This window comes from Balaenoptera musculus, chromosome X, assembly GCF_009873245.2.
Source record: "Balaenoptera musculus isolate JJ_BM4_2016_0621 chromosome X, mBalMus1.pri.v3, whole genome shotgun sequence".
Classification (NCBI taxonomy): domain Eukaryota; kingdom Metazoa; phylum Chordata; class Mammalia; order Artiodactyla; family Balaenopteridae; genus Balaenoptera; species Balaenoptera musculus.
The window spans coordinates 38167525-38183061 of record NC_045806.1 but is presented as its reverse complement, the minus strand read 5'-3'; the positions used below and the strand labels follow the sequence as shown (position 1 = coordinate 38183061).

General features: G+C 42.0%; 1 protein-coding gene and 1 non-coding gene across 2 annotated transcripts in view; one reads left to right on the top strand and one right to left on the bottom strand.

The window, feature by feature from the left end:
* The window catches only part of MAOA (monoamine oxidase A), a 71062-nt gene that overhangs the window by 24657 nt on the left and 30868 nt on the right, over positions 1-15537 (bottom strand). Inside the window, exon 4 of the mRNA XM_036840902.1 lies at positions 58-162. Within this exon, the coding sequence (XP_036696797.1) occupies positions 58-162 (105 nt within the window). The remainder of the gene's footprint in view (positions 1-57; positions 163-15537) is intronic.
* Positions 4364-4436, top strand: TRNAD-GUC. Its single transcript has one exon. It is a non-coding gene; the product is annotated as a tRNA-Asp (tRNA).

Genomic DNA, 15537 nt, shown 5'->3' with positions numbered 1-15537 from the left:
ACATTTGCTATTGATATTTCAGTAACAGGTCACGTGCAAGCTGCACACACACTTTACCTCCTTTCCCATGTTATCCATTGTCCGCCACAGATTGTTGTAATCCAGATAGGCAATGGGATTCCACACTGGAGGGAAGGCACCCCGAAATGGATAAGTTCTCCCCTGTAACATTTAAAAGCAAAGGATAATACCTTAAATTAGGATGACATTCAAAAAATCCCAAACCAACCAGCCTAAGAGCCATTTTCAAGGAAACAGGATCCTCTACTGTGTCAGAAACATCACCTTTGATGGACAGTAAATATATTTGACCTATACAGGCCCCAAATTTCAACTAGATTAGCAAGATTTCCCTGGTGTTATATTACCTGTTTTTAATTTACAGGAAATAATAGCCTTGAACTTGTTTCTACTTACATAGAATAAACAAACAAACAAACAAATAAATAAAGGTAGCTCATATTGATGCCACAATATCCTCAGCTCCTGAGTTCCTATCTAATCTCTTTGAAAGGATGTTCCCACTCAGATGAGAGCAGGATGATCACATGGAGGACTGTCTCTGGACCACATACAGGACTGGAATAACGAAGTGGAATATCTCAAACTATGCCTTAAGGTTCACACAGGCTAAATAAAGACTGACTAGACTATGGACCATGCCCAAAGTCAAGAATCAAAATATTAGAAATGTGGAATAATGGGCATTTGCCATTTTGGGTTGTCCAGCGTCTGTTCCCCTTTCCTAGTAAGCACTTTGGTTTCTTCTTGGGAAACTGCATCTTCTCCTCTGTGAATAGATGTGTAGAAAGGACAGTCCTGGGTACCATCTCCCATTACAGAAGGTGATGGTTTAGATCCTTTCTCCTGCCTCGGCCAGGCTGTGAGTCTGTGATATGAGTTTGGCCAATCACACACTCTCAGAGGACTCTGACCCTGCAATGGGTCACCCAAGGACAGAGGAAAGTTGACTCTGGGTTCTCCTTCCCCATGGCAGCATGCTGAGCAGATGCTTCCTGCTATAAAGACCATGGTTGTGGTTCCTGCCCCTAAATTGCTAGAGTTTCCTTGGTCTCTGCCCATTCTTAAGTGTGGCCCTTTAGCCTCCCATTGATTTTGTGGGCCCTCTGATATCCTTTCAGTAAATCCTCTCTTGTGAGCCTGAGTTGGTTTCTATTGCTTGGTACCAAAACCTCCAACACAAAGACAGCTAATTATTAGCCGCCATTTACTTCATTTCAGTTGTGTGACAGGCACTGTGCTACTGTGAGGGGAGGGTGAATCCTTAGGAAAACAGAGCATGTCTAGATAGTTTCTGAGACTTTATTTCCTTTTTTTTTTTTTTTTTGGTCGCACCGCACAGCTTGCAGGATCTTAGCTCTCCGACCAGGGATTGAACCTGTGCCCTCTGCAATGGAAGCACAGAGTCCTAACCACTGGACCGCTAGGGAATTCCCTTTATTTCCTAATTTAATTCCTTTTTCTTTAAAACATCTTGTAAACCTTCATAAGGTGAAAACATTGTCTATTAATATAATTTTGCACAAGATTTTGATTGTATCAAATAGAAACATATTCAATATTTGTAGAAAGCCTACTGTGTGCACTGAACAATATTAAGAGCTGTATTTTTTACAAAGGGCTAAAGCAAAACTCCTGACCATCAAGGCAGAGACATGAGACATCAGAGCATTTGCATTCATGTGTGCACACTCATACACACACACTCCAACTGAGTAAGAATATATGGCAGATATTAAGTGACAAAGAAGTAATTTTCCCTTCCACAGTAGCAAATTCAAATAACCTTGGCAGATTATGTGACCTGATTTCTTATCTGAAAATGCTATGCTGCAGTGCTCCAATATAACTTTTTAAGACTCCAAATCCTTTATCATCATCACTACCACCATCACCGCCATTATTACTAACATTTATTGAGATCTTTTTCCATGCCTGGTACTGGCCTAAGCTCTTCATGTGCGTTATCTCATGTAATGCTCACCCCAACTCTCTGGAGGCAAGAACTATTAATATTCCCATTTTATAAATGAGGAAACTAAAGCCCAGGGATATTAGCTAGAAAACAGTGGGACAGAAATTTCCTGCTCCCAAAACCCTTGTTTATAAACCTTGAGATTTCCAGCTTCCTATATGGTTGATGGAATGTTGAGATAGTTTTGTCCTAGAGACATCTTAAACTTCCTGTTTAAAAGAAAGAGAACTTTGAAATGTGAAACTTATAAATCTTCCACACATCTTTTATGTTTCTAAGGAATAAACAAGGAAACTAAGAAGCTCTGGGGTAACAGGGTCAACTTTGGAAAATGCAGAAGCATGTTCTGAGAGAAACAGGCAGACACAAAAATAACTATGGAGAGGAGAGAGACTGGGTTAAGTAATAGATCACGGGCAGCTTTCAGAACAGTTGGTTCTTGTTATAATTCTTCCCTTAATTGAAATCGGGAAAAATCTATATGTTCCTTATGTTCAAGTAATAGTCTCATACCAAACTGATCTTCGCTTTGAAAAAAATTGTCTTAAAAAAACCTTCAATATGCTTAATCATCTGGGGACATTAAGTACTATAAATAAAATTCAACAAAATGTGTCCCACATTCCCAATGAACTTCTTCACGGGATGATACCAACCAGAATATGATTTCACACAAGGTCCTAAAGACCCCATGATCTGAGCTTTGATAAACAAAGGGAGGTGGCAGGAGAGGTGAAGAGTTCAGGGAAAGAGAAGGGTCTAGCCTGGCAATCATTTTTAGAAATGGGAGCCATGGAATATTTTAAAAGAAGATCATAAAGGCCCACCATGACATTAATTTTTATCCTGCTGACAGAGGCACCAAGTTGATAGAAGGATTTCATGAGTGTTTCACTCTTAGCAGTTTTTGGCTTTTCTCTTTTTTTGGTGGGGGGGGCTACTTTGGGTCTTTGTTGCTGCGTGCGGGCTTTCTCTAGTTGCGGCGAGCGGGGGCTACTCTTCGTTGAGGTGCACGGGCTTCTCACTGCGGTGGCTTCTCTTGTTGAGGAGCACGGGCTCTAGGCACATGGGCTCAGTAGTTGTGGCTCGCAGGCTCTAGAGCGCAGGCTCAGTAGTTGTGGAGCACGGGCTTAGTTGCTCCGCGGCATGTGGGATCTTCCCGGACCAGGGCTCAAGCCCGTGTCCCCTGCATTGGCAGGCGGATTCTTAACCACTGCACCACCAGGGAAGCCCTGGCTTCTCTACTCTTATTCCACAGAAAAATCTAAATTTGCTAAAGAAATGCATGTATGTGGGAACAGGCACGTACCTCTTCCTTTCTCACAAGCCCCTGGAAGGCTTATTTCCTCCATGGCCTGTGTCTAAACTAAACAACTCAAGACTACTTTTTGCATGTGTAAATCTCTAAAGTAGGGCAATGGGAGGGCCTGGAGACGGCTCTTGGTTGGGTGAGAACTGCTTGCGAACAGACCTTCTCAGTATCTTAAATGTGATTCTATAGTTTCCCCACAAAAGTGTCAGCTGTTTCGCAATCCTAAACCACTTGCCTTTAAGACCTAAGAGTGTGAGGCAGGATCTCCTGGAATACTTCTACATGGCTACTGCTCTTGAAAAATTAAAATTAAAAAAAATCTTGGGTAAAAGTCAAGTTCCATTTTGTGCCTATACTATGAAACCTTCCTACCCTTACTAAGTGGCCTTTAATCTCTAAAATGTCTCTGACACAGCAGAAGTTGATGTCGAGTAGAATACAGTGTCCCTGGAATTGTGCCCCAAATACTTAAGTTCCTTTGAGAAACCACACCTTCAATCTACCAGTGTTCATAATAAAGGGAGACTATTGCCAGGAGAGGACAGTTTTTTTTTTAATTTAATTTTTTTTATTTCTTGGATGCTCGCCCAATTAGGGCGGGGGAGGGCGTTCTTAACACACTGATGGTACTGAGCAAGCTATTTTATGTTATTAACATTTTATTAAGAAATATGCCATATATGATAAAAATAGATAGCTTAAAGAGGAATAATAGAAATGAACAACCATGTGCACACCATCCAATTTGAGAAGCGTGATATCACCAGAAGTTTAGAAGTACACCATGTGCTTCTCCCCATCACGTCCAGCTCCCTCTGCCCAAGACAGAGCCACTGTAGTGAATTTTGTGTTTACCATTCCTTTTCTTTTCTTCCATCTGCCCTGTGTACATACATAGATGATACACTGTTTTGTTTTGCCTATTTTTGAGCTTTATATAAACGGACTAAGACACACACTAATGTCCATTGTGGAGCACTGAAAATGAATGAACTGTGAACAACACCAATCAACATGGATGTATTGATATCTTTAAAATATGTTGGTGCGGGAATTCCCTGGTGGTCCAGTGGTTAGGACTCGGCGCTGTCACTGCCGGGGCCCCAGGTTCAATCCCTGGTTGGGGACTAAGATCCCACAAGGCGAGCAGCGTGGCAAAAAAAAAAAAATGTTGGTGAAAGAAGCAAGTCAAAGAATACATATAGTATGAGTCCATTTATATAAAGCTCAAAAATAGAGGACAGTTTGTGGCTCCCACATCATCCTTTATTGTTGGTCCTATAAGATAAGCCAGCAAGTAGCATTTACCGATTGGCGTGTTGGAGAATTTCAGCTCTCTGTACTTTTATAGTTTAGTTAAACAAAAGGAAATGAGCATTGGCGCTTCCCTGGTGGCGCAGTGGTTAAGAATCCGCCTGCCAATGCAGGGGACACAGGTTCAAGCCCTGGTCCGGGAAGATCCCACATGCCGCGGAGCAACGAAGCCCACGTGCCACAACTACTGAGCCTGCACTCTAGAGCCCGCGAGCCACAACTATTGAGCCCACGTGCCACAACTACTGAAGCCCGTGGGCCTAGAGCCCGTGCTCTGCAACAAGAGAAGCCACCGCAATGAGAAGCCTGAGCACCGCAATGAAAAGTAGCCCCCGCTTGCCGCAACTAGAGAAAGCCTACGCGCAGCAACGAAGACACAACGCAGCCAAAAATAAATAAATAAATAAATAAATTCATTAAAAAAAAAGGAAATGAGTGGTATTAAAGAATATCATAGGCCAGGGAGGAAAGCTGCCAAATATTTTTCTTTAATCATCTTGAAAATAAACAGATATGTTCTGCATTGATTTAGGAACATGTCTGCCCAACCCATATGAATTCCTTGGCACCATTCTCGTCCCACTGTTTTGTGACAGGCCTGTAAGAGAAATCTTTTGGTGGTTTATTTTCTATAGTTCATAACAATGCTTTAAATAAAGAAATCATCTAAAAAGAGACCCATTAAATAAGATCGTGTTGTATCAGTAGTTAAAAAAATCATCTTCTTCCTCCTTCCATATGCAGGTAGACAAACTCTTTTCAAACATTATACATAGTGCTACTTTACCCAGAAAAAGCCATCATAATCGACATGGAAACATCTATCCTATCTTTTTTTCTTTTTTTTTTGGCCATGTCACGAGGCTTGTGGGATCTTAGTTCCCCAGGGACCAGGGATTGAACCTGGGCCCTCCGCAGTGAGAGTGCCAGAGTCCTAACCACTGGACTGCCAGGGAATTCCCGTATCCTATCTTAATGTATTGGTTCTCCCAAGCGGCCATCTGGTTCCTCTGTTCTTCTTTGCAAGACCCTTTCTTCTCTCATCTACTGACTCTCCCGGGGTCTGATCCTCAGCCTCCCTTGGCCCACCCATTTCCCTGGGGAACTCATCCATCGTCTGGATTTATTATTATTATATTTGCACAGTCTCATGGTTTGCATTTTTCATGCCTCTGCTCCCTCTACCTCTCACACAACTTCAAGGTCTAGCAGCACATTCCTAAGTTCATGACCTGATTTTCATCTTACGCTCAGTCCCCTCTCTTAGGACTTGTACAGGTAAAACAACGGGCACTTGAGTTGTGCAATCTCATCCCTGGAAAAAGAGAACCATTACACTCAGGTATAAATAATGCCATAACATCAAGAATAAAAGGTTTCAAATGCATTGTTATGCCATCTTTCCCAAGGGACTCTAGGTATATACAGACATTACAAACAAACCATTTAATATAGAAATAATATGAGTTCTTCTGGATGCTCTTGGGTAAGTAAAGAGGGCATTGAAAAAAATATTTTTCCTCTTTCACAAATGCCATTAACTCAGAACTAGGCAGTTAGAAAAAAGATGAAAATATTACACTGTGAGGATGAGCGGCTGTTTTTCTTTAACAGCTTTATTAAGATATCATTCACATACTCTATAATCCATCCATTTGAAGTGTACAATGCAATGCTTTTTAGTATATTCACAGAGTTGTCAAACCATCACCACAGCTAATTTTAGAACATTTTCATCACCCCAAGAAGGAACCCCTACTCGTTAAAAGTCACTCTCCATTCTCTCCTACCCCATTTTGAAGAACTGCCAAACTATTTTGCAAAGCAGCTGCCACCCTTTTACATTCCCACCAGCAATGCATGAAGGTTCCAATCTCTCCATATCCTTGTCGACACTTGTTATTGTCTGTCTTTCTGATTCCAGTCATCCTGGTGGACGCAAAGTGGTATCTCATTGTGGTTTGGACTTGCATTTCCCTGATGACTAATGATAGCCAAAAGTCAAACCTGGCTTGGTGAGTGGAAGGTCATATTGTTGAGCCCATACATTGTCTCCGACCTTGATACCATGGCCACTTTGTATGTGGGCCCACTGAGCAAGTGATAGTGGAAAGAGATGGTGTGATGGCTTTGTACTGTGTCAACTTGTTCAGGCTGAACTGGATTTCCCAGAGTTTTCTTTCCTATATATTTCCGGTTAGGGTCACAAGAGAGATTCTTACGGGAAATTTAGAGAGTAAAAGTGAAGCAGCCACTCATTTTGTAGTTCACACACATTATTGCTGATTTTCATGGCATGAGATAGCGTCTGGGCCTGCAACTACTCCACCCTTCTGGGATCTTCCTTCAGCTTCTACAACTCCTAGGCCTGGTATATGTATTTAGCTCTATGATGAAGGGTCCTGGCTTCTGCAAGACACCCACAGTGTCAAGATCAGAGGCAACAAAGACTGATCTGGACTCCAGCTCACGCTTGTGGGTTCCAGCTTGTTCTTGCTTTCCTCCATCATACATCTATCTTCCCTTCCTGACTGCCTGCCCTTCAAGCTCCAGCATCAGATGCAAAGACAAGAGCCTTACAAAGACTCCCACAATTAGGTAAGGCCAAATCCCCATAATAAATCCTTTAATAGTTTTGCTTATCTCACTGAACTTTGACTGATTATCCTAAGGATGGATCATCTTGCACCTGATTACTAAAGCTTACTCTGCAGCAGATGCCCAATGGTCAGCATTCAACATGGGACACAAGGGCAACCCCAGCCAGTGAGGGACATGGATAAATTATCTCAGCTTCTCTGTTCTTCATGGGGCAATTCTTTGGCACATTCCACACAGTTCCTCAGGGAGAACTAGGGGGAATCGAGCCTCAGTTGCCCACAGCTGTAACAACTCATTAACCCTTTATTGGCATTTATTCCCTTCCCTCCTATAACACTGTCTTCAGGCGCTATATCTGGAGGTTGGTAAAGTGCTATATTGAGATCCCTCGGATATTCTGAGTGATATACACTCCTATAGAGAGTCTGGGGGGAAATGTGTCTTATACCGAAGTCTACGTAAGTTGATATTGGTGTTTGATGTGTCTAGTACTTGAGTGGAATAGCTGAGACATTAGAGGATAGGTGGACAGACCCTTTTGAGAGCTTTTTCTTTGGGGAACCTAGAGTTTTTAGGGAAAGGTACTCTTCACTGTTACCAGATTTGATCTAGAAAGATCAGTATCACTATCTCTAGTGAGAATGAAGGGGCTTTGGTCCCGGTAGAGTAGTGGTTCTCAACCAGGAGTGATTTTGCTCCCCAGGTTATATTTGGCAATGCCTGGAGAAAGTTTGGGTTGTCACAACTGGATGGGGGATGCTGCTAGATATCCTACAATGCACAGGACGGCCCCATTACGACAAAGAATTATCCAGTTCCAAAAGTCAATAGTGCCCTGGTTGAGAAACCCTGCTGTAGAGTAACATATAAATGTGAGTGAGTATCACTAACTTTTCTGGAATCCAACCCTTTCCATTTGCAAGATTCCTGGATTTGTAGCAGAAGTTGCCTCGGAATAACTCAGGGTGCAGGGTATAGGGATCCTGCCGTCAGGCCTACTAAATTAGGGGTGTGTGGCCAGGCAATCTCTGTTTTTAACAAATCCCAGGTAATCCTAATGTTCACTAAAGCTTGGGTCTTATCACATTATAGTGTTTGTATAGAATTCCTCTTATTCATTTAGCTATGCATGTTGTCAAATTATTTGAATGAAGAAAAGTAAAAATAAAAATACCTACGCCATTTCTTTTTAATCCTTATCTTTATTAAACTTCAAAAAAGACTAAAGGAAATGGGGACTTCCCTGATGGTCCAGTGGTTAAGACACCGCACTCCCAATGCAGGGGGCCCGGGTTCAGTCCCTGGTCAGGGAACTACAGCCTGCATGCTGCAACTAACGGAGCCCACATGCCGCAACTAATGGAGCCCACATGCCGCAACTAAAGGAGCCCACATGCCGCAACTAAGACACAGCGCAGCCAAATAAATAAATAAATTTTTTTTAAAAACTTAAAAAAAAAGACTAAAGGAAATGATATTTCTGTTATGGTTGTCCACTTTCTTCATTAATATTTATTTCCTCTTGAATCTTTTTCTTAAAAAATCATTTAGTTACTTTACTCTTCTTCCTTACATTTTTGATTTTACTATGCCTGGATTCCATGTCTGATTTCTCTTGCTTTTTACTGCTCCAAGGTAAAATCTTGTGATCATAATAAGTGAGATGCATCACAGGGTGGTACATTTGGACAGCTTTTGATAAATTTAGCAAGTTCACTATGTCTTTGAAGATATTCAGAGGTCCACATTATATATGTATTAAGTTTTTAATATATATGTAGGTGTACAGTAGGCATACCTTTGTTTTATTATGCTTCACTTTATTGCACTTCACAGATGCTGTGTGTTTTTTTTGTTTGTTTGTTTTTTTACAAATTGAAGGTTTATGGCAATCCTGTGTTGTCAGATGATGGTTAGCACTTTTTAGCAAATAAGTATTTTTAAATTAAAGTACGTACTTTTTTTTATACATAATGTTCTTGCACACTTAATAGACTACAGTATAGTGTAAACATAACTCTTATATGCACTGGGAAACAAATTTGTGTGGCTCACTTTATTGTGATATTCACTTTATTGCAGTGGTCTAGAACCGAACCCGCAATATCTCTGAGGTATGCCTGTGTGTGTGTGTGTGTGTGTGTAATTTGTTTAAACCCAGCTGGTACCTGGCAGAGGCAGAGTTCATGTCTCCATGCTTTTGGTTCAGGCTCCCCCGGCCCCTACCTCTGTGCCTCAGTCTCCATGTTAGAAAGATTGGACCTGCAGTGCCACTGAGCTGGATCCTCCATCGAGAGCCTATTAGGATGTGCTTCTAGGCCTGGAGGTTGTAGGCATGAGTGAATATTGATCTGAGAGAGACATGGTCCCAAAGATCTCACCTCGCTGCCTACGTCGGAAACCACTTCAGCTTCCTCTGATGCACTAGAGCACTTTGTTCATTGCTCATGGCACTTTGCCGTTTTCTACAATGTATTAAATGGAATTAAGTACATGTCTTGCCTTCTGGACTAGTCTCAACACACCTGAGAAGGACTACGCCTCATTTCCTACACTGCCTTGTAAATACCAAGGTTCTAAGAAATGCTTATTAAATGAAGGAATAAGAAGAAGAGTGGAATTCTTGCTTTTTTATAGCCCATCTCGTATCACATCTAGTTCCCCCAGGCCCCAGAAAGGGTCCACTCTCTTTCTACACAAATGACCCCCTCTTTTCCCGCCTCATACAAGACCTTTGAATGAATGCCAATTTTGCACTGATTTTTCCTTATCAATTCACAGGCATACCTTTTCTAAAATAGCCATAATCAATATTACCATCAAATTTACTAGAATGCACTATGTGTAAGGTGTGAAGGGAAGAGACAGATGGGAGACTCACTTTCTTAGGGAACCTAAATCCCTAAAACCATTTTCTATGTTTGCATTTCTCACTCTGATCTTTCTGGGTGCTATATGAAAATGAGTTCCATGGTCATAAATCTGGGGAATCCTGGTTTATAGTTAAACAGCTTTTTTTTTAAATTGCTGGTCCTCATAAGACTCCTAATTTGCTAATGGACATCTTGGCTCTCAAAGATAGGGTTAGAATATGGAGCACTTCCAAAATTTATCTGACCAACAAACCTCCTCTTTTGCAAAGCACTTTTGGGATTAATATTGCTTGGAAAATATTCCCTTAGGCATGCTTTCTTCATATTCTGGCTAGCACTGGTAGGGGCCTGAGAGAACACAGGAAAACATGGGCTAGAAAGAAGACCTACAATAACCAGAATATTTTCCAAATGCTACAAATGGGAGTAAATTCTCACACATACCTCTCCTGCACAAAAGGGTACACCATCCCACAATACTGAGTCAAATAGCAGAAATCAAATGAAGTTGTTAGGGGAACCACTGACCGAAACCGCCCGCCCTGGCCAGGCACCATAGTAACCACTTGCATGAGTTATCTTACAGCAGGAGGTCCTGGTAAGGAATGCGGAACTAACAAGCTACCACCAACTAGAAGAATTCGGGAGAGGTCAAAAGGAGAGAGGAAATGCCAGTCCGCATGGCCTACCATCTTCCCAGAATCCTTCTCGCTGGAATCCATCTTGGCTGAGCGATGCACGCGCCACCAGGAAGGACCCTGAGTCAGAATGATTAGCCAGAGACAACCGGAAGCTAACCCCATTACCATAAAACCCGAGACTGCGAGCCACGTGGCAGAGCAGTTCTCCTGGGTTCCCTTACCCTGCTGCTCTCCTCCCGGGCGCCCCTTCCCAATAAAGTCTCTTGCTTTGTCAGCACGTGTGTCTCCTTGGACAATTCATTTCCGAGTGTTAGACAAGAGCCCACTCTCAGGCCCTGGAAGGGGTCCCCCTTCCTGCAACAAAATCACTTGTACATCTAGCTAAAACTGCAAGTGCTTTGTGCTGAGTCTCAGGTCTGGGCTCTGCCCCCTTGGAACAGGGCAGTACAGAGGAAAAGTACATCAGAGCAGGTGGAGAGGGTCCAGGGCAAAGCAGAACTTCTTGCCAGAGAGGCTGTTAACTGAGAGCATTCACTTTGTGTGTCCCAGTGACCGGGTAGATGCAGCCCTGCCCCTCTACTGGATGGAGTTACCTCAGTGATGGCTCATGTGATCACGATGGTAGAGATGTGATAAGGGCTTGCACTGGGAGGGAGAGTGGACCATAAGATTCTTAGCACAATCTTCCCAACATTTGGACATCAGAAAAGTATTTTTTAATACGCTATAGATTGGGGGAAAGTCACAGATACTCAGGACTTCTTGGGTGGGTGCCCAAATAATTATGTAGATTAGCGAGTGACTGCACCCATGTCTGTGTCTCAGGGTTTCCTTTTATCACCCGCTGCTGGTCAGGAAGTATGAGCCAGTAGTGATTTCCTCCCATGTATCTAAAGCCTGATGTTTTTTTCAGAGACATTTATCTGTTGGATATGGCTGTGGAAACTAGGCCACTGGGTACTTTGGCAAACACACAAAATTAAATCTCAGCCTGAGGTTCACTGTGTATCGTTTGAGTCTGACAAATTACATGAGAGCTATGGGAATGAAAGCAAATGGACTAATAGTTCGGTAATTATTTTCTTTGTGTGAAAAACCTGATATGAGCAAAGTCTTTTAAATGAAAAGGACCCAGTTCAACAGCTTTTGGGATCAAAGTGTTGATTACATTTAACTATAATTAACACTCAAATTTTCTGTGATTCCACCTAGAATTTTCTTCTTCTAGTTGCACTAAACCCAAGCACAAGGCAAAAAATAAAATGAAGTGCTATGAAAACAATACTGGGCTGTTCAGATATAAAGTATCAACATTATTTCCATAATTTGTCTCTTTTCAGTTCCAAGTTCTGTGTCTGCTAAGGTTAATTATCAACTAGGCTTTCACATCTGTCTGTCGTCTGTCTGTCTGTCTCTCTTTTCTCACTCACTTCTGTAGGGCCTTGAACCAAATACTTGCATTCTTACAACTTTCTCCTATCTCTAAAGTAAGAATAACTGTCACTTACTAAAACTCTGAGATCCACTAGGTTTTCAAAAGGTATTCGTTCATTGAGTTTGATACACAAGTGAAAAAGCTTGGAGTCCACACCTGAGACAGAAGGCTATATAGTAGCATCGATCTTGTTAAGTGGCAGGACAGGGCAATGACAGGAAAGACTTTCTGGCAGGGTCAGTGGGACAAGAGAACTTTCCTTCTTCAGGAGGCCCAGAATGGACAAGATATGGGATTTGAAACTGAGCAGGACCCTGTGGGGGTCCTCCCTGTAACAGATCCTTTCCATGGCCCCATTTCTACTTCATAGGAAATAGGCTTCATTCAGCCTCCTAGACCTTCCCTAAGTTCCAAAGGGCAGATTCAAACAGTTGCTAATGAGGGAAGGAAGGGGGATGCAGAAACAAAGGAGGAGCAGTCAAGAAACAATAGTGCATACTGAGCCTGTGCTCTAGAGCCCGCGAGCCACAACTACTGAGCCTGTGTGCCACAAGTACTGAAGCCTGTGCACCTAGAGCCCGTGCTCCACAACAAGAGAAGCCACCGCAATGAGAAGACTGCGCACCACAACGAAGAGTAGCCCCCGCATGCTGCAACTAGAGAAAGCCCGCATGCAGCAACAAAGACCCAACGCAGCCAAAAATAAAATAAATGAATAAATAAATTATATATATGTTAAAAAAAAAGAAACAATAGTGCAGCGATGAAAGCAGGGTCCTGGTTCCTGCTCAAGGAATATACATAACAATATCTTTGAGTGCTTCTGCAGGAACTAAGGTCCCCACCCAGGTGGAGGATGGTAGTTTCAGGCTGAGCACGAGATTCCTGGAGCACCGCCCTGTTACCTCACCACCCACCAATCAGGAGAAAGTCACACACCCTGCAGCCCTCACTCTAAATTTTGCCTATGAAAGCTTCTACCCGAAAACCATTGGGGAGTTCGGGATTTTTGAGCACGAGCCACCGTTCTCCTTGTTTGGCCCTGCCATCAACCTTTCTCTGCCCCAAACTCCGACGTTTCAGTTTGTTTGGCCTCACCGTGCATTGGGCCCTGGAACTTGTGTTTGGTAACAGATTCATAGGACATTAGGGGGTTTTTAAAGGTTTCAACTATTAGAAGGCTACTCTGCAAAAGTTTATGATTAAGCCTTTTGGTTGGGGTATTTGGGTGTGTGCTCTGAGGTGGGAGTAGGGGCTACAGAGGGAGGAAGTAGAAAGCAAGGACGGGGGAGGCTGGGGGAGATATGAACCTCAAACTGGCAACTACATTCTAACCTGAAAGGTCAGAACCTCTAGGAGTTGTGTAATCACAGAGACTAGAGCAGTTTCTCTTGAGGAAGCTGCTTTTATGTTTCATTCTATTCACAAGGTTCTTTTAGCCATTAACCAAAATGCCAGGGCCCCACTTGAGGAGGTGATCGAAAAGTTCCACAGCCTCAGTGAGAGAAATGCTTTGTGTCTGACCTAATCCCCTTTCTATGCTGCCAGTGATGGCCAGTCCAAGGCAGGAGGGTGACTTTAGACTACTTCTCAATGAATGGCTAGAAAATGCCTTCTGTAGTAAATTACTTCCTATTAAAAATGAATGAAAGGAAGATGAAAAGCATTCTGTGGATGGTAGCACAACAATATGAATGTACTTAATGTCGCTGAATTGTCCACTAAGTATGGTTAAGATGGTAACTTTTATGTCTATTTCATCACAATTTAAAAAAGAAACAAATGAAAGGGGAAAATCGAATCATTAACCTGACTTTGCTATATATAGGGCTGTCACTTCAACTGAGTAGAAACTTCATTCTCTAGAAACTAAATCTGAGATTTACTCCTGAAAGTTTATAGGAAAAAGAAAGGAGCCTTTGAGAGAAAATGGCTAATGCTGACCTAGCTTTCTAAACAGTACAAGGCTTTAAGAGTAATTTGTCATTAAGCTTTCCTATGATCCACAGGAAGTAAATGAAGTCTTTTAAAAATGGAGAGGAAAAAAAGAATGGAAGTTACTAGCAACTGTTTTTTACAAGCTATGTCTATATATCTTTATACTGAATACTTGATAGATTAGAGTTAAAATATGTAAACATTTTGAGTCTCTCTGCTTTTAAAATCCTAGGTATAATTATAGTTTAGAGGAAAAAAATCCCTTTTGTATTACTTCATTTCTATGATCAACAAAGAATTTTTTATCATGAACACAGGCCCATTACCACTTGGCTGTCCTTACCTAATTGTCTTTCTTCATCTTCTACTCGACTTACACAAATTACTTTAAATCCTCTTTTTTCTTTTTTAAACCAGGCAGAGTATAATGGCATAAAATAAAATACTCTTATCTAGATCATACTTTGATTATTAAGTTTACATAAGTCACTTATGAAAAAGAATATACAGCCAACAATTCCAAGCCATGCCCCAGACCTCTAGCCTTAGTATTTTAACACAGTAATAGAATCCGTCTTCTTCAGCCTGCTGAGCCTAACTGGGCTGGCCTCGGGGTTTCTCAGGAGTCAAGTGCTCACTGAAGCACAGAGGGGGACCAGATCTATGGCTCAGGATACAAGAGAAGAGGCCACTCTGGTGAACAGTACCACATATGACTCCTAGGCACACCCACTCCCCTCCAACCGCTGGAGTCCACAGGAGCCCTTACAGCCAAAGTGGCATCTTAGGACTCCAAAGCCTGTTGGGGTAAGGTGATTTTTGTCATATCTTGGAGCAGTTTATTAAAGGGGTTCACAAGTTAACTCTGCTCACAGAATAAGGAACAATGTGATGTAACTCACAGAACCTGGGCTCAAGAGATGGAAAGCCTCACGTTGGCTCCTAATCTCTCTGAGACTCAGTTTTCTCATTTGTAAGATGGGAGAAATAATGCTTATTACCTCAAAGGATCATTGGGAAGCTCAAATGAGGTAACACAGGTATAGGCACATTACAGATGGAAGACAACACCAATGCATAGAGCGAGGAGGGATGAATTTAAGTGATTAAAAGAAAGACACGACAATCAACATCCCTACAAGAGCCTAACACCTTTGGCTTCTTGAGTTTCCTACTGAGACGGGTTGAAAGTGAAAGTATAATTTTCTTTGACAAAAGAAAAGAGTTCTATGAGTTGGTATGGAAAGGTGTTAAAAGCAGCTTAAAAATATATTGTCCCCAATCCAAAGGAAACACCCGATTAGAAGCAAGAGGTCAAAGACGCAGTTATATCTGGCAAGCATTAAGACAAACTGATAAAAAATACATCCTCTGCTTTCAGTACAGCCTACTGGCTAAAACAAAGTTCACCTCTTAGCAACAACAAA